The 24,608-nt window shown below is 41.4% G+C and overlaps 1 protein-coding gene across 2 annotated transcripts in view; it reads left to right on the top strand.

The window, feature by feature from the left end:
- ptprg.L (protein tyrosine phosphatase, receptor type G L homeolog) overlaps positions 1 to 24,608 on the top strand; it is a 335,758-nt gene that overhangs the window by 288,878 nt on the left and 22,272 nt on the right. For both annotated transcript variants that reach the window (XM_041590932.1, XM_041590933.1), the window contains 8 exons: positions 3,248 to 3,339; positions 11,444 to 11,535; positions 19,622 to 19,718; positions 20,123 to 20,205; positions 20,457 to 20,591; positions 21,142 to 21,276; positions 21,937 to 22,109; positions 23,827 to 23,962. In XM_041590932.1, coding sequence (XP_041446866.1) covers positions 3,248 to 3,339; positions 11,444 to 11,535; positions 19,622 to 19,718; positions 20,123 to 20,205; positions 20,457 to 20,591; positions 21,142 to 21,276; positions 21,937 to 22,109; positions 23,827 to 23,962 — 943 coding nt within the window. The remainder of the gene's footprint in view (positions 1 to 3,247; positions 3,340 to 11,443; positions 11,536 to 19,621; positions 19,719 to 20,122; positions 20,206 to 20,456; positions 20,592 to 21,141; positions 21,277 to 21,936; positions 22,110 to 23,826; positions 23,963 to 24,608) is intronic.

Here is a 24,608-nt window from a genome sequence, read left to right as displayed (position 1 = left end):
TCTCTTTGCTCTACATACTGGAATCAGTGAGGCACCATTGGTGGGATTTAGGGGCATACAGGGGTCTGATTGGCCTACATATAGCCCCACCCCTGGACGCCTATGGGATGAATTGGAACCCCAATTGTGAGATAGGCCTGATTCCCCCAACATCCGCGCCCAACCTGTTCCAACATCTAATGGGATCCCTTCCAGAAGAGTAGGGGCAGTTATAGCAGCAAAGGGAGAGGCAGCTTCATATTAATCCCCTTAATTTGGAAAATAGATGTTGCATTGGCAGATGTTCCCTATACTGTCTGTACTATAATGTGCACTGCAGGGTCCGACTAGGACAGTAGATCCAGTGGGCTCCCACCGACCCTTCTGTGTAGGACCCCAGATGCTGCAGCCCATTACTGGTGCGGTACATGTAGTAGCCTACATCAGCTCCATGTTTTGCATCTGTGTTTCCAGTTAAAATTGGGGGTTCTCCTTTAAAGGAGAACTAAAGCCTAACTAAAGAAGTAGGTAGAAATGTTGTACATTATGTTTTGTGCTTCTGTACCAGCCCAAGGCAACCACAGCCCTTTAGCAGTAAAGATCTGTGTCTCCAAAGATGCCCCAGTAGCTCCCCATCTTCTTTTCTGCTGATTCACTGCACATGCTCTGTGCTGCTGTCACTTACTGAGCTTAGGGAGCCACTCACAATATACAGTACACATAGAAAATAAATATCACACTATAAGGCTGATTAGTAATTAATACAGATAATTACTACATGGCAGCACAGAAACCAATGCAATTAGCATCAGAATTTAATAATCAGCAAACCTGTAGCATCAGCTTATATTACAGGGGAAGCTCATTTTCTGCTGGATAATTAGTGACGAGCCCTAAGCTTAGCTTCTCAACAGCCAATCAGAGCCCACTGAGCATGTGAGTGTCACAGACACTTTCCAAGATGGTGACCCCCTGTGACAAGTTTTAAGTCCTGGATCATTGCTGCTATTGACAAGCTCAAACTTTAGCCTCGTGCAATAAGTTTACTATATAATCTATGGCATTTTTGGCCACATTCATTTTTAGGGTTTAGTTCTCCTTTAATGGTGTCCTTTAAAGTGTCCCCTTCCTGTGCCAGCTCCCAACAAAGGGTTTGATTATTGTGAATAATAGATGAGTGGGCTCTTCCCATCAGTAAATAAGATATGTATATATATATATATATATATATATATATATATATATATATATATATATATATATAGAGAGAGATATAGAGATATATAGAGATATATAGAGATATATAGAGATATATAGAGATATATAGAGATATATAGAGATATATATATAGAGATATATATATAGAGATATATATATAGAGATATATATATAGAGATATATATATAGAGATATATATATAGAGATATATATATAGAGATATATATATAGAGATATATATATAGAGATATATATATAGAGATATAGAGATATATATAGAGATATAGAGATATATAGAGATATAGAGATATATAGAGATATATAGAGATATATAGAGATATAGAGAGATATATAGAGATATAGAGAGATATATAGAGAGAGAGAGAGAGAGAGAGAGAGATAGATATATAATGACAGTTGCAGTTTGTAGAGAGGCAGTGGTTCATGTGCTCAGGGGCCAGAGAGCAGAGGAGAATGTTTTTGCTTTGGGAGGGGTATTGTTCTAGAGTGACAGCGAGACAAGGGAAGACCCCCCTCTTATGTGACAATGGATTGCTCAGAGCCAGGCTCATTACATATTCCACTCCGTCCCCTGGTTTCTCAGCAGTGAGCTCTGACGTTACCAAGTCCAGCCTCATTCAGTATCACCAGGCTAAGGCTGCTCTGAGCTCTCAATGTTGTGCTGCTCAGTAGCTTTTCTATGATGACCAGTCTGTGCTCCCTGCTTTGCTTTAAGTACAGGTACAGCTTTGCTTTAAGGTACAGCTTTGCTTTAATTACAGGTACAGCTATGGTTTAAGTACAGGTACAGCTTTGCTTTAATTACAGGTACAGCTTTGCTTTAATTACAGGTACAGCTTTGCATTAAGTACAGGTACAGCTATGGATTAGGTACAGCTTTGCTTTCATTATAGGTACAACTATGGTTTAAGTACAGGTACAGGTACAGCTATGGTTTAAGTACAGGTACAGCTTTGCATTAAGTACAGGTACAGCTTTGCATTAAGTACAGGTACAGCTTTGCATTAAGTACAGGTACAGCTTTGCATTAAGTACAGGTACAGCTATGGTTTAAGTAGGGATGCACCGAATCCAGGATTCGGCCATTTTCAGCAGGATTCGGATTCGGACGAATCCTTCTGCCTGGCCGAACCGAATCCTAATTTGCATATGTAAATTAGCAGTGGGGAGGGAAATCACGTGACTTTTTGCCACAAAACAAGGAAGTAAAAAAATATTTTCCCCTTCCCACCCCTAATTTGCATATGCAAATCAGGGTTCGGTATTCGGCCGAATCTTTCGCAAAGGGTTTGGGGGTTCGGTCGAATCCAAAAAAGTGGATTTGGTGCATCCCTAGGTACAGGTACAGCTTTGCTTTAATTACAGGTACAACTATAGTTTAAGTACAGGTACAGCTTTGCATTAAGTACAGGTACAACTATAGTAATTAAACCATAGCTGTACCTGTACTTAAACCATATTTGTATCTGTAATGGGTACAGGTACAACTATGGTTTAAGTACAGGTACAGCTATGGTTGAAGTACAAGTACAGCTTTGCTTTAAGTACAGGTTCAGCTTTGTATTAACTACAGGTACAGCTTTGGTTTAAGTACAGATAGAGCTTTGCATTAAGTACAGGTACAGGTATAGTTTAAGTACAGGTACAGCTATGGGCGTCAGCGCCATTCGGGGGCCTCTGTACAGTTGCAAAAGTCCTTAACGAGCCAAGTCTAATGCTGTCGCTCTTTATGTTTTGCTTCCTAAGAGCCGTGGCCTAATGCTGTCAGCCCTATAAAGTGCCCCGCCCCCATTTACTTCCTGGTTGTCACATCTATTTTACAAAGAACTGCAACTACTGAACGTTTGTAACATTTTATAACTTGCCCAGGTGTTGTAAGTCCCAGCTCCCAGCATGCACAGCAGGAGGGACAGAATGAGGATTAGATATAAATATATATGTTTGGGTCGCCCCCAGAGCAGCTGAACTTTTCGGGATACAGAAGTGCAAATAACGATATTAATCTGATTTCTTTCCTCTTTGTTTGCAGGAAATGTTTCCAAACCGCACACTTTTACGTGGAAGACAGCAGCTCGCCGCGGGTGATTCCCAATGAAAGCATTCCCATCATTCCCATTCCAGGTAATGTATGATGTCAGAGACCAGAGTGTGTTTGCATCATCAGTAATGTTTGTGATGTCATTTATCATGTGGTCATCAAAATCCCCGGGGGTCAAGTTATAGTTGCAATTGGTCTGGTTTATCCTTCAATTTGCCATGTGGAAGAGCTAAACAATGGTTTCCGGCTGCAACATTACTCTCTGTACCCCTCCCAGTGGATATGGCATCGGGGGCATAAAGTTACTCATTATTAAAGGCAGAAAGTCTCATTTGTATATGTTAATAGGGCAGTGACTAGATAGATGGGGCTTTTACTATAGATAAAAAAAATCAATATATTCACTAAAGTCTGCCAGTTCTGACTACATCTGCACCATTGAAACATTACAGAAGTTGTCAGCTCTTCTCTAGCAAGGGCTGCCATTCCCACAATGCATTGCTTACATATTTGTAAAGAAGGAGGAGCAAATTCCATGTGCAAGGCATTGTGGGGATTGGAGTCTTGGCTGGAGGAGAACTGATTTCTGCTTCATTGTTTCGGAGCTGGGTGACACAATGCATGCTGGGAGTTGTAGTCCAGGATAATCTGGGGAGCCAAGGTTAAGCAGCAGAGTGCCATAATGAGAAGTTCTGATCCCAGCGCCCATATGTTATTGTTCAGCCCCAGATATAAATGTTTCCTTATTATAATTATATCCATTCAGTTCTGTTAAGGCAATTTTAGTTACAGTGTTGCCTGTACAATACAATGTCCACTGGCGCCGTTATATAGTGAATAAAGTACCCCCTCTTGTAAAATATAAGGATATTATAAGTTACCGAGGAGTTTCATGAACATATAAAAGTACGAGGCTGAAGGCCGAGTGTTTTTATACAGGTCCAGGTCGTGGAAACCTGAGGTAACTTCTAATATCCTCATATTTTGCAACTGGAGGTACTTTATTTATTATAATACACAAATTTCAGTGAGTCATGTGACAAATGACATCAGAACTCACCGTTTATAAGGATATAATTTACAAGATATTCATGGCTCTTGTGTATTATATCTTTATACTGCACAAGTGCAGTGAAATTACGTATATCCTTATAATACACAAAAGCCATGAATTTCTTGTAAATTATATCCTTATGAACGGTGCGTAGTGATGTCATCGGTTATAATTAGAGCTTAGTGATGTCATATCTGTCACATGACTCGCTGAATCTTGTGTATTATAAATAAATAAAGTACCCTCTGTTGCAAAATATGAGGATGTTAAAAGGCACCTCTGCGTTCCTCATGTTTTTATATGGTCATCAAACTTTTCGGTAACTTATAAAAGTTTAACCTCATTTTACACTATATATAATGCATTTCCTGATTTTACATTAGGGGTGTTGTTTACCTTTAAATTAACTGTTAGTATGATGTAGAGAGGGATATTCTGAGACCCTTTGCAACTGGTTTTCATTTTTTATTATTTGTGGTTTTTGAGTTATTTAGCTTTTTATTCAGCTGCTCTCCAGTTTCCAATTTCAGCCATGCAATGATTTGAATAAGAGACTGGAATATGAATAGGAGAGAGTCTGAATAGAAAGATGAGGAATAAAAAGTAGCAATAGCAATACCTTTATAGCCTTACAGAGCATTTGTTTTTTAGATGGGGTCAGTGACCCTCATTTGAAAGCTGGAAAGAGTCAGAAGATAAATGACTTGAAAAACTATAACAAGTCAATTGAAAAGTTGCTTAGAATTAGCCATTCTATAACTAGGGATGCACCGAATCCAGGATTCGGTTCGGGATTCGGGCTTTTTCAGCAGGATTCGGATTCTGCCGAATCCTTCTGCCTGGCCAAACCGAATCCTAATTTGCATATGCAAATTAGGGACGGGGAGGGTAATTGAGCGACTTTTTGTCACAAAACAAGGAAGTAAAAATGTTTTCCCTTCCAACCCCTACTTTGCATATGCAAATTCGGATGCGATTCAGTATTCGGCCGAATCTTCCCCAAAGGTTTCGGGGGTTCGGCCGTATACAAAATAGTGGATTTGGTGCATCCCTATCTATAACTAGATAGCAGACTTGATGGTGAGCCACCCAGATAGATATATTGGATATAGTGTCCCTTGAAGTCTCAGAAGCTAAACAGGTAAAGGGTTAGGGGTAACATGGGCACCAATCAGACGCTGCCTTTATTTGCTGAATCCCTGCTGTAATTAACATTCCTGCTGTCTAATCAGGCCACACCTTGGGTATTGATTTCCTCTCCTGATCTGAGTGACTCCCAAGCCTTCAACTTGGTGGCTGGTTCTCTCTTCTTTTTTTTCTACCTGAATTAAAATCAGACACAGTTGGACATTACTGCCCCCGTCTTTATGGCCTTGGTCTCCTGTGGGGGGGGGGGGTGTACCACTTCATCAGATATTGCTCCCATGGGCTGCTATGGCATGAAATCTCTCGTGCAAGCGCTTTTGAGTTGAGATTTGCTTGAAAACATGGCAGTCCACACTGATTATCATGTAAGTGCTAGCTTCCCCTTTAAAGATTATTATCCCTTATAAATGGAAATAAATGCCCCCGGGCGCTGAATTGAACATTTGCAGCCTCCTGAGAGATGCTCACCTGCTGCAGTACCCTCGTTGAGCAGATATGCTGCTTGCTGTACTCCGTAGGCCAGTTTCAAGTCAGAAAACCTGTATGTGTGCTTTCAGTATTCATTTATAATAATGCTGTCCAATTCAGATGGGTAAGTTAGGGACCGCTGGCAAGTTTAGGCCCCAATAGAGCCTTGTACTTAGCACCTGGCATTTCGCTTGCAGTTGTAGGTCAACAACAGCTAAAGGGCAATTTAAAGGGACACTGTCATGGGAAAACATGTTTTTTCCACTAATGCATGGGCTAGACATATTGTCAGTTTCCCAGCTGCCGCCAGTCATGTGACTTTTGCTCTGATACACTCAGTCACTCTTTACTGCTGTACTGCAAGTTGGAGTGATATCACCCCCCCCCCCCCAGCAGCCAAACAACAGAACAATGGGAAGGTAACCAGATAACAGCTACCTGGTAGATCTAAGAACAGCACTCAATAGTAAAATCCAGGTCCCACTGAGACACATTCAGTTATATTAATTAGGAGAGATAACAGCCTGCCAGAAAGTAGTTCCATCCTAAAGTGCAGGCACACATCACATGACTGGGGCAGCTGGGAAACTGACAAAATGTCTTCTGTCAAAAGAAACATCACATTTCTTTCCTTCTATTGTGTACTCATGGGCTTCTGTATCAGACTTCCCTGCTGTAGTCTGAGCCCAGAGCTATGAGTGAGCAGGGAGAGACTCAGGCAGGAAGTGATGTCACACCAAGCTAATATGGCAGCTGCTATCCTAAACAAACAGAGAGCTTGTATAGCTTTTTACTCAGATATGGTAAAGCATTCTACAGAATAAATATAGTGAATAAAATACCCCCTCTTGTGAAATATAAGGATATTATAAGTCACCGAGGAGTTTCATGACCATATAAAAACACGAGGCCGAAGGCCGAGTGTTTTTATACAGGTCATGGAACTCCGAGGTAACTTCTAATATCCTTATATTTTACAAGAGGGGGTACTTTATTTATTATAATACACAAGTTTAGTGAGTCATGTGACAGAAATGACATCAGAACTCACCGTTTATTATTGATGACATCAGAACTCACCGTTCATAAGGATATAATTTACAAGATATTCATGGTTTTTGTGTATTATATAGTGTTATAGTTTGCACTATTGTGGCTAATCTATTGGCAATAAACTGCTTCCGTAGCTTTCCTTCTCTTTTAATCTGTACCTGATTGTGCCTTTTAAAGCCATAAAGCAGGACAACGCTGCTGTTATTTAAACAGGTGGGGCGGCACAGATATAAAAATAGGGGGAGATAGATAGGAGGCCCCTGTATTCTGCTCAAGTTCTGTTCAAGTAAATCTCAGTACCAAGTCCAGACTAACATTAGTCCCTTTGGTTAAAGGATTGGTTCACCTTTCAGTTAACTTTTAGTATGTTATAGAATGGCGAATTTTCAGCAACTTTTCCATTGCCCTTGATTTTTTCTGTTTTATAGTTTTTTAATTCCTTGCCTTCTTCTTCTGACTCTTTCCAGCTTTCAAAAGGGGTCACTGACCCCATCTAAAAAACAAATGCTCTGTAAGGCTACACATTTATTGTTATTGTTACTTTTTATTACTCTTCTTTCTATTCAGGCCTCTCCTATTCATATTCCAGTCTCTCATTCAAATCAATGCATGGTTGCTAGGGGAATTTGGATCCTAGCAACAAGATTGACATTGCAAACTGAAGAGCTGCTGAATAAAAAGCTAAATAAGTCAAAAACCACAAATGATAAAAAATGAAAACGAATTGCAAATTGTCTCAGAATATCCCTCTCTACATCATACTAACAGTTAAATTAAAGGGAAACAAGCCGATTAAATATATCAAGCTGTAGAGCTGATTGAAAGTCATTCCCTGCCACACTAATAGGGTAAAGAGTAGAAAATCTGATCCAATTTTCTCCAGGTCCCGAGTGGTTCCCATTACTGACCTTGACCCGGTTGCAGCATTTTCCTGACAACACAGAATTCTCTGTTTCTCCTCCGTCTGTGATTGTGCCGCACGTTGGTGCAAAGCCTTTTAGCTTCCCAGTCGCGTCTCTCAGCAAAGTTTAAATAGAAACAAACGGCAGCTGCAATTACTGGCGGAGGCACGAGAGTTTCTTCCCAGTGTCCCAGTGTATCCCCGAAACCCCTCTGTTCTACTCCTGTGCCCAGTTTCCTTCTACATATGCCTCCCCCTCAGTGACTTCTATCCCTTATAATACATGAGTGATACTCAGAGTTCCCTGTATAACTCAGTCTGCAGCCTTGTGACTTTATATGGTCACAGAACCCCTCAGTGACTTCTAATATCCTTATGATTTACAGTAGGGGGTACATTATCCCTTATAATACATGAGTGATACTCAGAGTTCCCTGTATAACTCAGCCTGCAGCCTTGTGCCTTTATATGGTCACAGAACAACCCCTCATTGACTTCTAATATCCTTATCATTTACAGTAGGGGGTACATTATCCCTTATAATACATGAGTGATACTCAGAGTTCCCTGTATAACTCAGCCTGCAGCCTTGTGTCTTTATATGGTCACAGAACAACCCCTCAGTGACTTCTAATATCCTTATCATTTACAGTAGGGGGTACATTACCCCTTATAATACATGAGTGATAGAGTATAAGGATTACAGCAGACACCCCTGCATGTTACATAATGTACAGATTAATGTCATTTCTGTGCAATTAATTGAATTTGGAGTGAGACAGGGAATGTGACAATCATGTGAGTCACTCCGTTAAATAACAATGTTTAAAGTCTCCTTTCTGTCTAATTTCTGCTAGAAAGGTAACTGCTCAAAAACACAATTTTCTTGTCTTTTTTTGATTTTTATTTACACCCACCACTTGTTCAACTGCAGTTTGTGATTATTGCAGAAAAACCTTTATGGCAAGTTAATTGAGGGGGAAGGAGCCAAACTGTTTTACGCCACTTTGTCAACACAGCCCTTAAGTGAACAAAATGAGCTGCAGTTAAAAAGAAACTATAATTGAGTCTCAAACACTATAATATGTACGGGGAGTAACACATAGCAACATATAAACAGTAACTGGTATATTGCAGTCCTGTCCTGCTTTATGGCAGCTGAGATTCTAGCTATCTGTATAACAGAACATTCTGTCCCAGTGGCTGCACAGATCCTATCTGATCCCCATTGTAAGCAGCAGTCCTGTCCTGCTTTATGGCAGCTGAGATTCTAGCTATCTGTATAACAGAACATTCTGTCCCAGTGGCTGCACAGATCCTATCTGATCCCCATTGTAAGCAGCAGTCCTGTCCTGCTTTATGGCAGCTGAGATTCTAGCTATCTGTATAACAGAACATTCTGTCCCAGTGGCTGCACAGATCTTATCTGATCCCCATTGTAAGCAGCAGTCCTGTCCTGCTTTATGGCAGCTGAGATTCTAGCTATCTGTATAGCAGAGCGTTCTTTTTACATCTAGTTTTTCCATGTGAATATCCTCAGAATAAATGGCTGCTAACTGTGCTACAAATAGCAAATTTGGGATGTTGCAGCATGACCGTGTTCTTTTTAAGATGCCAGTAAAGCTTCCATTGTGTTGCTGGAAAAGCCTCATTTGATGTGAATTTAATGAATAGACCTCGGATATATTACTTCCACTGGGATGGAATAGCAGCTGCTTTATTGGTTTCTCCGAGGCCTGAATAATACCAGACTCTATCCACAGTGTTTAACTTTGTGGCTGGAAAAAGACTTTCTCAGGCTGTAAAGTTAAATGTACTTTTTAAAAGGCCTGAGAAATAAGCTGTTTCCCTGTGCACTGCAAATCACCCATAACTGCACATTGTATCTGAGCCACACAAGGGACAACAGCAATTGCCAGTGATCTCACCATTTAATAATCAGACCCTCATGCTCCTCCCACACCATTCTGCACAGCCATGGAATAGTCAGAACATGACCAGGTTTTGGGGAAGAAAATCCTGATTTCCCAACCTTATGGGGTTTGTGCTGGGGGTTCATGGTATGAGCCTCTATTTTTAGTATAAATAATGATCGATCCACCACCTGCAGTGAATTTAGCCCAGCGAAGGCAATGTCATTTCTATGTAACATGGTAACCTGATGCCCACAGTGACATCACTTCTTGGTAATTGTGACATCACTCTGGGGTGAGATGGTACAGAGAGAAGGACTGACTTGGTTACACTGGGTTTGGGGCTAAGACTGGGCCAGTGGGTGTCCTGCCCAATCTCCATTATACTGCACTTGTTTGAACTGATTCTGAAATGCTTTTAAATTTTTAAGGGGAACTCCAGCCAAATAATGGAAAAATGTAAATGAAACTTTGCCCAGTGAAAGAAACAGTTTGTTTTTAATGACACAGTATATTGCAATCCTACTTTTTAAGCAAAATATCAAAAGGGAACCCTGTCTAAAAAATTAGAGGGGAACTGCACCCAAATATAAAAAAAATCCATTTTTATTTTATAACGAGGGAAAATTTAATTCAATATGTATTCATTGTGTATGTTTTATTTGTAATTGCTATTGCTATCTATCTATCTATCTATCTATCTATCTATCTATCTGTCTATCTGTCTCTTTATCTATCATCATCTATCTATCTGTCTCTATCTATATGTGTCTGTCTGTCTATCTATCTGTCTGTCTATAGATCTGTTTATTTATATATCATCTATCTGTCTCTATCTCTATATGCCTCTCTGTCTGTCTCTATCTGTCTGTCTATCTCTCTATCTGTCTGTCTGTCTATCTGTGTCTCTTTATCATTCTTTCTATATATCATCTATGTATCTGTCTATCTGTCTGTCTATCTATCATCTGTTGTCTGTCTGTCTCTCTATCTGTCTGTCTGTCATCTGTCTGTCTGTGTGTCTCTATCTATCTATCTATCTATCTATCTATCTATCTATCTATCTATCTATCTATCTATCTATCTATCTATCTATCTATCTATCTATCATTTGTCTGTCTGTCTGTCTATCTATTATCTATCTATCATCTATCTGTCTGTCTATCTATCTACCGTCTATCTGTCTCTCTCTCTCTCTATCTATCTATCTATCTATCTATCTATCTATCTGTGCATGCACAACAGTATGGGAAATGAAAGCTTCATTGGAGGAGAGCTTACTTTTCCTTCAGTGCTTGAACAGTCAGGACAAGCAGTGCAGACAGATACTTTCAATAGCGATGACATTTACAAGTCATTTTAAAACCATTGGCAGCATTTAATCTCTAGGCAGCCAAGCTTATGCCAAGCTGGTCATTAAATAATACCCGGCTCAACCGCATCTGTACTTGCCCTTTAAACAATACATGTAACGATACTGTGGGCCTGGAGCAGGTAGTAACGACGGATATTGCAGAAGCCTATTGTAATATACGAATGGGAAACATGTAAATACACACATATATATATATATATATATATATATATATATATATATATATATATATATATATATATATATATATATATATATACACTTTATCTCTCTGCAGATGACATGGAAGCCATTCCTGTTAAACAATTCATTAAGCACATCAGCGAGCTTTACTCTAATAACCAGCACGGATTCTCGGAGGAATTTGAGGTGAGTTCTTTTTTATACAATTTACTTTCCAGCCAATGAAACCCAGTCCCACTTATTCCCTGTTATTGTGCTGAGCTGCCGTATTAGCTGTGTGTGCCATTAAATGAGCCCCAATAAATGAATGTCCCACCCCGTGTCACGTTGATGATCCTGCTGGTAACAAGCTTGGGCCGAGGGCAGATCAGACCCACACACTGGAGCCCGGCCTTGGTGTATAAGGAGATTCTTCTGAGAGAACAATGTTATTATGGTGCCCGGGGGATGAATGCTCCTTTTATTGGAATCCCTGCGAGTCCTGCCAGAGGCCATGTCTACTAAATAGGGACCAGAGGGTACATTGAGTGCCCACAGCTGTAATGTAAATATAAATACCCTGTACCTATAGGATTTATTGTGCAGCATTTATAGAATGTATCCATTTACTGTAATTCATTTAGAATACAGGAAAAGCGTAGAACCTAAAGATGTTGTTGACATTTACAATCACCGAGTGATTGTGACATTCAAAAGGGTTGTATGCCTTTAAATTAACTGTTAGTATGATGTAGAGAGTGATGTTCTGAGACAATTTGCAATTGGTTTTAATTTGTTATTGTTTGTGGTTTTTGAGTTATTTAGCTTTTTATCCAGCAGCTCTCCAGTTTGCAATTTCAGCCATCTGGTTGCTAGGGTCCCAATTCCCCTAGCAACCATGCATTGATTTGAATGAGAGACTGGAATATAAATAGGAGAGGCCTGAAATATGAGTGATAAAAAGTAGCAATAACAATATATTTGTAGCCTTTCAGAGCATTTGCAGGACTTGACTGCAGAGGAAGCAGCCCCTGAGGCTGCAGGGGGTATAGGAGGCCACTTTAGGCTCTAAATAAAGCGCAATTTCATCATATATTGGTAAAAAAAGGAAAACCTCTGGTTATGTTGGGGCCCTAAAATTTATTTCCTGTGGGGCCCAGTAACATCTAGTTATGCCACTGAGCATTTGTTTTGAGTATGGGGTCAGTGACCCCCATTTGAAAGCTGGAAAGAGACAGAAAAAGAATAAAAAACTATAACATACTGAAATCAATGAAAGTAAACTTAAAGGTGAACACCCCCTTCAACCAGTATAGCAGCACCCACTCATACTAACATTTATTGTCTATGGTGTGGAGGGGTTCTAAACATTTCTTTATAGTACATAGAATTAGGGGCCGTGGGTCACCACTTCAGGAAATGGGTCAGAACATGTGGCCTAGCTTTAAAGGAGATGCAAAGCCTAATAAAGAAGTAGGTAGAAATGTTGTACATGATGTTTTGTGCTTCTGTACCAGCCCAAGGCAACCACAGCCCTTTAGCAGTAAAGATCTGTGTCTCCAAAGATGCCCCAGTAGCTCCTCATCTTCTTTTCTGCTGATTCACTGCACATGCTCTGTGCTGCTGTCACTTACTGAGCTTAGGGAGCCACTCACAATATACAGTACACATAGAATAGAAATGTCACAATATAAGGCTGATTAGTAATTAATACACATAATTACTACATGGCAGCACAGAAACCAGTGCAATTAGCATCAGAATTGAATAATCAGCAAACCTGTAGCATCAGCTTATATTACAGGGGAAGCTAATTTTCTGCTGGATAATTAGTGACGAGCCCTAAGCTTAGCTTCTCAACAGCCAATCAGAGCCCACTGAGCATGTGAGTGTCACAGACACTTTCCAAGATGGTGACCCCCTGTGACAAGTTTGAAGTCCTGGATCATTGCTGCTATTGACAAGCTCAAACTTTAGCCTCGTGCAATAAATTCACTATATAAAATAGGCCATTTTTAGCCACATTAATTTTTAGGGTTCAGTTCTCCTTTAAGCAGCAGACCAAAGGCTTTCAAACTAGGTTTATACCCCCCCTATACCAACCAATATTGGGAAGCTGTAGAGTTGTGGATAAGGGAGCCCATGGCTATTACAGAATAGACACAAATAATCTCTCCCGCCTGGGGATTGTGCCCATTGCACAGAGATGAATCCTGTATTCCCAGCAGGACTCCCAGAAGCCTCGGTGCTCATCACTATAGATATTTAAGGTGGAAAAATGAAGGCTCAATTCATTATGTCGGTGGAACAGCGGTCCCTCAGGGGCCCCGTCAGGCTGCCTAGTAAACGACGTATTTGTTCTTGGTGGAGTCTCAACGGGACCGTGCAGGTGCCTTAACTGCGTTATATTATTAAATCGCTCCCATTCTGTATTATAAATATACAGTAAATATCCGACAGTGTGCCTACATCTCCAGACTCCGTGTTCCCATTAACTTCTGTATAATCCTAATTGGAAATTGAGCTTTACAAGATCATATACAGGAGGGCGTGGACCCCCTTCCATATGTCGTATTGGGGTGCAATTTCTGTTCTGCATAATTGTGTGGTTTAAATAATACAAAAAAAAGATGTAGAAAGTGGTGTTAGTTTCACAAATCTCTAAAGTCGGGATGCACTGAATCCAGGATTCTGCCTTTTTCAGCAGGATTTGGATTCGGGCAAATCAAATCCTTCTGCCTGGACGAACCGAATCTGAATTTACATATGCAAATTAGGGGTGGGGAGGGAAATCGCGTGACCTTTTGTCTCAAAACAATGAAGTAAAAAATGTTTTCCCCTTCCCATCCCTAATTTGCATATGCAAATTAAGATTTTGTTTGGAATTCGGCCGAATCTTTCGCAAAGGATTCAGGGGGGGGGGGTTCGGCCGAATCCAAAATAGTGGATTCCTACGCTAAAGCCAATTAATTAACCAATGATATGGTTGAAACCCATGATTCAGCCTTTAAAACTGGCAGCTGGGGCCGGCATTTGGTGGGGTCTCGCTTATTGTCCCAGGATCAGAAGAGATCACTGCCATCTCCGTCCCCTCCATTATTTATAAACCACAGTCCCGGGCGCTGCACATCAACAGCCGCTTCTGACACCATTTAATTATTCAGAATAATCGCTAGCGAAACGATAAACTTGATTGGACTCTAATTAGGCTGCTTTGGGTAATGTCACATCACTGGCAGGAGCCCATTGTGTGTCTGTGCCCAGCAGTTTTTCCCATAACAATTGACTGTTGCTGCCCATGTGATGTATAATAGATATCCCCACGCTGTATTCAGCAGTAATGCTCCAGGCCCAGTGTTGTTATATCTCTATCACTCCCAAACTCACACATATACCATCCTCTTGTGTTAGGGCTCATTTACCTTTGGTACAGGTGCAAGTGCTCCATTAGGTGCACAGGTCTTATCTGATCCGCATCGGAAGCAGCAGTCCTGTCTTGCTTTATGGCAGCTGAGATTCTAAGTATCTGTATAACAGAACATTCTGTCCCAGTGGCTGCACAGATCCTATCTGATCCCCATTGTAAGCAGCAGTCCTGCCCTGCTTTATGGCAGCTGAGATTCTAGCTATCTGTATAACAGAACATTCTGTCCCAGTGGCTGCACAGATCCTATCTGATCCCCATTGTAAGCAGCAGTCCTGTCCTGCTTTATGGCAGCTGAGATTCTAGCTATCTGTATAACAGAACATTCTGTCCCAGTGGCTGCACAGATCCTATCTGATCCCCATTGTAAGCAGCAGTCCTGTCCTGCTTTATGGCAGCTGAGATTCTAGCTATCTGTATAACAGAACATTCTGTCCCAGTGGCTGCACAGATCCTATCTGATACCCATTGTAAGCAGCAGTCCTGTCCTGCTTTATGGCAGCTGAGATTCTAGCTATCTGTATAACAGAGCATTCTGTCCCAGTGGCTGCACAGATCCTATCTGATCCCCATTGTAAGCAGCAGTCCTGTCCTGCTTTATGGCAGCTGAGATTCTAGCTATCTGTATAACAGAACATTCTGTCCCAGTGGCTGCACAGATCCTATCTGATCCACATTGGAAGCAACAGTCCTGTCCTGCTTTATGGCAGCTGAGATTCTAGCTATCTGTATAACAGAGCATTCTGTCCCAGTGGCTGCACAGATCCTATCTGATCCCCATTGTAAGCAGCAGTCCTGTCCTGCTTTATGGCAGCTGAGATTCTAGCTATCTGTATAACAGAGCATTCTGTCTCCAGAACAGAGGAGAGATGCAGTTTCACGCGTCTGTCTCGGCTGCTATGGGATAAAACACTTTGCAGGTTACAGTCAGTGAGGTTGTAGATCAGTTAGTGACGGCTATAGCAGAACTGTCGGCACCTTCCTAATGCGTCTGCACGTCTCCTGTCAACAAATAACGCAGCGTAAAACATATTTTGGGAAATAGGTGACATCCCGTTGAAGCTGCTGCCAACATCTCCAGTCTCACATCCGACAATCCTGTTAATGCGCCTTTCCACCGAGTGCGCTCAGGTTTTTATCTCATCTCCCCCCGGGAAATCAGGAATCTCTTTGTCTGGAACTCGGCTTTGGTTTGGGTTGAGATCCCAACTAAGATATAATTAATCCTTATTGGAGGCAAAACCAGCCTATTGGCTTTGGTGAATGTTCATATGATTTTCTAGTAGACGTAAGGGATGAAGATCCAAATTATCCAGAAAACTCCCAATTCCAGAGCATTCTTGATAACAGGTCCCATACCTGTATATAAGACAAGCCTAATTTTAATTTACAAGTATGGGATCCATTATCTGGAAACCTGTTATCCAGACAGCTCTGAATCAAGGGTTATAGGCCGCCTCCTGTAGACTCCATTTGATCCAAATAATCCAAATTTGTAAAAATGATTTCCTTTTTCTGTGTAATAATAAAACAGTATCTTGTACTTGATCCCGACTAAGATATAATTAATCCTTATTGGAAGCAAAACCAGCCTATTGGGTTTATTTAATGTTTTACATGATTTTCTAGTAGACTTAAGGTATGAAGATTAGTGATGGGCAAATAAATTTGCCTGGTGCGAATTTGCGGCGTTCTGCCACAATTCGCCACTGGCAAATAAATTCACGAAAGTCCCGCAAAAATTCACCTGCATCAAAAATTTTTGGACGTGCGTTCGAAAAGTCGCTTGCGCTAAAAACGCCGCATGTGAACACTATTTGGACGGCGATTGACTTTAACGCTGGCGTCGACATTGACGCCAGCGACCTTTTGGATGCGCTTCCAAAATTGACGCCGGTGTCCACTTTCAAGTTTCACCATTTTTTCGCTGTTCCCACGAAATTCGCAAATTTTTCGCTGAAGCGAAACGGGAGAAATTCGCCGATCACTAATGAAGATCCACATTACGGATGTGTGTGTTATATACACATTATATATATATATATATATATATATATATATAATATATATATATATATATATATATATATATATATATATATATATATATATAAAATATGAGATACGCTGGGCTGCTCACACACTGAAGGCCCATCTGCTGTGCGTATAATATATGTGACACTCCACCTCTGGCTCTGGTACCAGCTGCTGACGGATAATTATTTCCTTTATTAGTCACTTTCCATATTTCATTCTGGAAACAGAAAGTATTAAGCGAGACCTCTGTATCCTGCGGAGATTCCCCTTCTGTAAACAAAGCCGGCCCAATAAGAGAGGGAATGTGCTCCCACTATTGAGGCTCGCTCCCCACTTGGAGTAACGATACAAAAGCAATTGATTGATCACAATTATTGATCTGTTATTATTTAACTGGAATATCGGCTGCCCAATAGAGGTGTTTCACCTTTAAATGAACGTTTAGTATGTTATAGAATGGCAACTTTTCAATTGGTCTTCATTATAATTTTTTTTTTTTTTTTTATAGTTTTTGAATGATTTGTCTTCTTCTTCTGACTCTTTCCAGCTTCCAAATGGGGTCACTGACCCCATCTAAAAACAAATGCTCTGTAAGGCTACAAATGTATTGTTAATGCTACTTTTTATTACTCATCTTTCTATTCAGGCCTCTCCTATTCATATTCCAGTCTCTTATTCAAATCAATGCATGGTTGCTAGGGGAATTCGAACCATAGCAACCAGCTTGCTTAAATTGCAAACGGGAGAGCTGCTGAATAAAAAGCTAAATAACTCCAAAACCACAAATAATAAAAAATGAAAACCAATTGCAAATTGTCTCACAATATCCCTCTCTACATCATACTAAAATGTAATTTAAAGGTGAACAACTACTTTAATGAGCACATGGTTGGTCCACTCTCTGCCAGAAAGTTATAAAGGGAAATATGACTGATTTAGATATATATATATAAAATGTGTTTGTATACTGATTACTTTTAATAACTTTGTTTGTGGGATTTTGCTTCAATCATAAAAGGCTTCATTCACTGGCATATTTATTAGTATGTGTAGGAGCTGCCATGCTGCATACAGAGGATAAAAGAAAGGATCAGATATGCATTCCCTTACAAATTGTGGTGCTGTCCTGGGGGCACAGGCAGTGGCATAACTAATTATTATTGGTCCCCACAGCAAATTATTTTTCACGCCCCAAAAATATCTAGCGGTTGTCCTGGTTTACCAATATACGGCTTCCTCTGTAGTTACCGCCCTGGGGTCTTTTGGCAAAAGGCACTAATTTTGAGTCGTGAAGGATGTGGGGAATGGGTGGGGTTGGGCTGATCATGGGCACACCTCCCAACATTTTGGAAATAAAAAGGGAGACAAAAAAGTTGCATGCGCTCAGTGCAGCAATGTTTTTGACCACGCCCATTAATGTGGCCACACACCCTAATTACCATGTTCATTTTACAACATTTGGCAAGTTATGAAACTTTGAATCTATTTCTGTGGGGGGGGGGTTTCAGTTATTACAGTTTTGCCCTTTAAGCGGTGAGTCTTAACTTCTCCCAAGGGACCTGTTATCTAATATTGTTACAATTACTTATTTGCTTATAATAAAATGGTTACAAAAGTATCTTATCTGCAGCTGTGGCTGTTCTGGGCTCTCTGCCAAAAGCCAGTTCAGTTAGAAACATTGTTTCTTTTTCTGGCTGTTCAGTGCAGAGAAAAACAGGACTTTCCAGTACAAACGAGGGACTGCGGGTTGAGCTGTCAAAAGAGGGACTGTCCCTCTAAAAAATGGACATTTGGGAAGTAGGCATGGGTGGGGTTGGGTTGATCATGGGTGGGGATTTGACTTACTTGGGGCCTGCCCTGGGCAGATCAGGGGTATCTCCGTGCATATGAGGAACATTTGTTTTTTATCATTAGATCCCTATTCTACTTGTTGTCACGGCCCAATGCTCAGGGAACAGGAGATCTAATAAATAGGGCTCCCTGTGGCAGGGCCCTGCTCACTTATGTAGTATGGGGCCCTATATGTAGAAAGGCTGGGATTCTTACATTGGACTTCAGCCCCTGCTAATTATCTGGTTTGGAAATACAACTCCCATGATCCTCATCAAGCCAAGGTCTTCAGTTGCAGGCAGTTCAGAAGCGCGCTGATGTGGGGTATCATGGTCTCCAATATAATGACACACAGGGTGTTAAGCCCACCATTGCCATCGGGTGACAGTCAGGCCACATGGGTGTGTTAAACAGGGGGCATTTGGGGGCAGTTACAGGTGGAGAACATTTTAATAATTGACTGAGAGACAAAAAGATTTGCCGTGTGGAGCACAGTGAATTGTTTTGACCATGCCCCCTAATTAACATTCATTTTACAGGTTTTGAAAGTTTGAACACATTTTTTCCCCCGTTATTACAGTTTTGCTAATGAAGGTGAATTGCCCTGTAAGCTGCAAGTCCGTTTCCCCAAAAGACCTGCTTGTCTTAAATTGTTGCAATTGTTTCTTTGCTTACCTTAAATTATTATAAAAGTATCTAAGTATCTACTCCAGGCTCTCTGCCAAAAGCCAATTACATTTTAGAAACGTATCTAGCTGGCTGTTCAGTGCAGGAGATCAAAGAGAAATTCGGGACATTTTAGCAACAAACCCGGGACTGCGGCTGAGCTGTCAAAATCGGGGCTGTCCCGTGAAAAACGGGACAGTTGGGAGGTAACCAAAACAACTCATGGGCATATCTATTAAAATGTTAACACTTTATCATACCCGTTCTCCGTGATAGCCGCTATATAGAAACCCGACCCCAATCTGATCTGAGTCTGATGTTGTGTCTCCCCTCTAGGAGGTGCAGAGGTGTACGGCCGATATGAACATCACGGCGGAGCATTCCAACCACCCAGACAACAAGCACAAGAACAGATACATCAACATTGTGGCGTGTAAGTCGACAGAATTTATATTTAATTTTGAAATCTGACATGGGGCTAGACATATTGTTAGTTTCCCAGCTGCCCCCTGTCATGTGACTTGTGCTCTGATAAACTTCAGTCGCACTTTACTGCTGTACTGCAAGTTAGAGTGATATCGCCCCCCCCCCCCAAACAGCCTAACAACAGAACAATGGGAAGGTAATGGCTACAATGGCAGCTTAGGCAAGACTGAAACTGTAACCTGAACCAGCGTACCTTCATAGAATGGCCATAAATTCAAATTAAACTAAATATACACTCAGAACTTCATATCTACATAGAACAAGCCAATGGGGAAAAGATTAAAACAGATTTTAAATATAAGGTTTAGGTGCCCTTTAATCTTACTCTCGGGTCATGTGTTTCCCTTACAGATGACCACAGTCGGGTAAAGCTGCGGCCTCTGCCAGGCAAAGACTCCAAGCACAGCGAATACATTAACGCCAATTACGTGGACGTAAGTCGTCTTCATTTAACGAGCCCCCCTATTTCTATAAGTCATCGCACAGTGTCCAGCAGAGAACGTTACGTGAAATCTCCTTTTCTCATGTTTTTTTTGCTCCTGTTTTTTAAATCTGTATCAAAGGGTAGATGTGAATCATACATTCAATCCATAAAATATTCCTCTGCCTCCATCTCTCTCTCTCGTACATTATTAACGTGTTTGCCACGAGGCGCCTTTCATCTCGTGTTTGGTTGTCTTTGAAGGGTTACAATAAAGCCAAAGCTTACGTTGCTACCCAGGGCCCTTTAAAGTCAACATTTGAAGATTTCTGGAGAATGATTTGGGAGCAAAATACCGGCATCATTGTTATGATAACAAACCTGGTGGAGAAAGGAAGGGTAAGTCTTCAGCTGGGCCCCTGCGGGTCATTGCAGTTGTAGTTCCAGGGGTACCCAGGGTACAAATAAGCACTCACCCCAAATCTCCCCCTAACTGGCCTTCAGACTGGGCCCCCTTAGCTCATAACAAGGTTACAGATATATAGAAACATTGGGGTAACAGTCACCCTGCTATAGTTCCAGGGGTACCCAGGGTACAAATAAGCACTCACCCCAAATCTCCCCCTAACTGACCTTCAGACTGGGCCCCCTTAGCTCATAACAAGGTTACAGATATATAGAAACATTGGGGTGTCACCCTGCTATAGTTCCAGGGGTACCCAGGGCACAAATAAGCACTCACCCCAAATCTCCCCCTAACTGACCTTCAGACTGGGCCCCCTTAACTCATAACAAGGTTATAGATATATAGAAACATTGGGGTAACAGTCATCTCAAATTTCAAATATATATTTGAACTTTATTTTGTGTCTTTAAGGAAGGCTGACATTCACCCTAAAAAACTCATCTTTACTTGAATGTAATTTTTTATGATCTCCTTCTTTTTCAGAGAAAATGTGACCAATATTGGCCAACAGAGAACAGCGAAGAATACGGAAACATCATGGTGACCCTGAAGAGCACAAGAGTCTACGCTTGTTACACCGTCCGGAGATTCACCATCAGGAACGTGAAGATGAAAAAGGTCAGCAGTGTTTTTCCTGTGCGGGGAATGAAGGGAGACTCAGTGAGGAATGAAGGGAAGGCTCAGTGGGGAAAGAAGGAGAGGCTCAGTGAGGAATGAGGAGAGGATCAGTAGGGACAGAAGGAGAGGCTCAGTGAGGAATGAGGGGAGGCTCAGTGGGGAATGAAGGGAGACTCAGTGAGGAATGAAGGGAAGGCTCAGTGGGGAAAGAAGGAGAGGCTCAGTGAGGAATGAGGAGAGGATCAGTAGGGACAGAAGGAGAGGCTCAGTGAGGAATGAGGGGAGGCTCAGTGGGGAATGAAGGGAGGCTCAGTGGGGAAAGAAGGAGAGGCTCAGTGAGGAATGAGGGGAGGCTCAGTGGGGAAAGAGGGGAGGCTCAGTAGGGAAAGAAGGAGAGGCTCAGTGAGGAATGAGGGGAGGCTCAGTGGGGAAAGAGGGGAGGCTCAGTAGGGAAAGAAGGAGAGGCTCAGTGAGGAATGAGGGGAGGCTCAGTGGGGAACGAGGGGAGGCTCAATTGAGAAACATTCTTGATTATTCTCATCTTGTCCATGACAATTCCTGATTCTTATCAAGATGCAAAATAAGTTGTGGAATGTTAGTGACTTGGGGCATTTGTGTTAGATTTTTTGCCAGTGTAAAGTGAATGTTCTAACTTTGCAGGGGCAGAAAGGAAACACAAAGGGTCGACATAACGAGAGGACAGTGATGCAGTATCACTACACACAGTGGCCGGACATGGGGGTCCCGGAATACGCGCTGCCTGTTTTGACTTTCGTAAGACGCTCGTCCGCCGCCCAACTGCCGGAGATGGGGCCGGTCCTCGTGCACTGCAGGTGGGTCTGTCAATTATATTTTAGCCTCATTTACCCAGTTCATTCTCTCCTGTAACTACAATGAAAGAAACATTGGGCTAATCCTGTTATTGTCTTTTTGGACTAACGACTGGATCATAATAGGGACTTGGGAGCAGGGACTCCTGACTAGGGATGCACCGAATCCATGATTCTGCCTTTTTAAGCAGGATTTGGATTTGGCCGAACCGAATCTGAATCCTAATTTGCATATGTAAATTAGGGGCGGGAGGGAAATCACGTGACTTTTTGTCACAAAACAAGGAAGTAAAAAATGTTTTCCCCTTCCCACCCCTAATTTGCATACCACACAGAACAAGCCGGTTTTGTATCAGCGTCTTAAAGGGGAACTATCACGAAAATGTAAATTTAATTAAAAAGAAACTTTCTAAATACAATCAATTACATATTCTGCATTATTTCTGAAATAATCAATCTTCACTATCCCTCTCTCAGCATCTGTTTCTCTTCATTCTCTCTTCATTCAGCAGTTGGGTGTCAGATATTCATTGACAGTTAGATCCAATATATCTTATAGGGGGGCTCCTTTTGCCTAGAAGATGTATTAGAGCTCACTCTATTAAAATCACCAGACATTGTCTCTCTACATGCAGAATTTGTGCAAAAGGCAGTTATTTTGTTAGATTTTGTTTGTACTGGAATCAGTTATTTGAGTGAGCTCTAATACATCTGCTAGGAAAGGAGCCCCCCTATAAGATCTATTGGATCTAACTGTCAGTGAATATCTGACACCCAACTGCTGCATGAAGAGAGAATGAAGAGAAACAGATGCTGAGAGAGGGATAGTGAAGATAAACTTGATTAAAGGATAAGTAAACCTTAAAAATGAGTGTAAAATTGACGAGAGTGGTATTCTAAGCCCTTTTGCAATGTACATTCGTTATCTTTTTTTTTTTTTAAATTGCAAGATATTAAGGGATACATGTGCTGTTAATATGAATGTATTTTGTTACAACAGCGCCACCTGCTTGTCAGTTTCCCACCAGTCTGACCACCAAGTAGTCAAGAAAGTTGTCAGGAGAAAGAAAGAGGCTGCTCTGATGATCTTCTGCTTAGGAAAGATTTCAGAAAGGTTTTTAATTGTTTTCCTAAGCGGAAGAACATCAGAGCAGCCTCTTTCTCCTGACAACTTCCTTGACTACTTGCTGGTCAGACTGGTGGGAAAATGACCAGCAGGTGGCGCTGTTGTAACAAAATACATTCATATTAACAATACAAGTATCCCTTAATATCTTGGAATTAAAAATAAATAAACAATGAATGTACATGGCAAAAGTTCTTGGAATAGCCCCCCTCATCAATGTTACATTCCCTTATTTTTTAGGTTTACTGATTTTTTAACTCTACAGGGAAACTGGTGAGGCAGTTTGAAGCCTCCTGGGACATACAGTGAACGAGACCCTTCTTTAGCCACCAATGAGAAGGGGTGGAATTCAGGAACAAGGGGAAGTGGAGAGAAGAAGACAGGGGACATTAGATGGGAGATAAAGGGAGAACAGTTAAGAGTAGTAGAGTGTCTATGATATACTGTGTGTGTCTATGATATACTGTGTGTCTATGATATACTGTATGTGTCTATGATATACTGGAATTTGGGAGAATTTTGTTGTGTTCTGTGTATGATAAATGGATAAAAGAGAAGTTCCAGACTAAGCTCTCGTCTTTGTTTCCCCTGCAGCGCCGGAGTCGGAAGGACCGGCACATACATTGTGATAGACAGCATGTTACAGCAAATTAAGGATAAAAGCACCGTTAATGCTCTGGGTTTTCTGAAGCACATCAGAACGCAGCGCAACTACCTCGTCCAGACAGAGGTAAGAATTCCCTCTCCCCATATACAATAAGGCAGGCGATGGGAGAGTAGACCGCGTCGTCCCCCTTCTTTGTGCGCTGGGGAACCATTGAACTAGAAACGATTGCACTACAAGGCGAGGGAAGATTGCGAGAGATAAAGAAGCAGCGTGAGGTGCGGAGGGAACACAGGCATTGATTGTTTGGCTTTAAGCACAGTGTAGAAAATGGTTTTGATGAACTACAAATCCCAGTAGCCTCGGTGGCTGAGACTGGTATGGCTTGGAGAAGCATCGAAACGGAGTTACAGTGCCACCTGCTGGATTTTGTTGGAACTGTCACTGGGGTAGTAACTCAGACTGCAGCCGGAATGTCCAACTAAATCTTTTTATGTATTGGCTGAGGATTCTGGGAGCTGTAGTGCTGGTAGCAACCAGAGGAGGAGGATTTCTGTTTGTACTGGGGAAGCTCTTGCACCTAGGGTATCTATAAATATATATAAATCTCTATACATGTGGGGCATAAATAGAACAAAGAAAGCTGCTTAAGGCCCATTTATAGTGATAGGCGAATTTCTCCCATTTCGATTTGCCAAAAAATTTGCGAATTTCGCGAAACAGCGAAAAATTGGCAAAATGCGAATATTGACAACAGCGTCATATTGATTTT

The sequence above is a fragment of the Xenopus laevis genome, chromosome 4L (assembly GCF_017654675.1).
Source record: "Xenopus laevis strain J_2021 chromosome 4L, Xenopus_laevis_v10.1, whole genome shotgun sequence".
Classification (NCBI taxonomy): Eukaryota; Metazoa; Chordata; class Amphibia; order Anura; family Pipidae; genus Xenopus; species Xenopus laevis.
The sequence above is the reverse complement of the archived record's forward strand: the minus strand, read 5'-3'. Positions and strand labels throughout refer to the sequence as shown.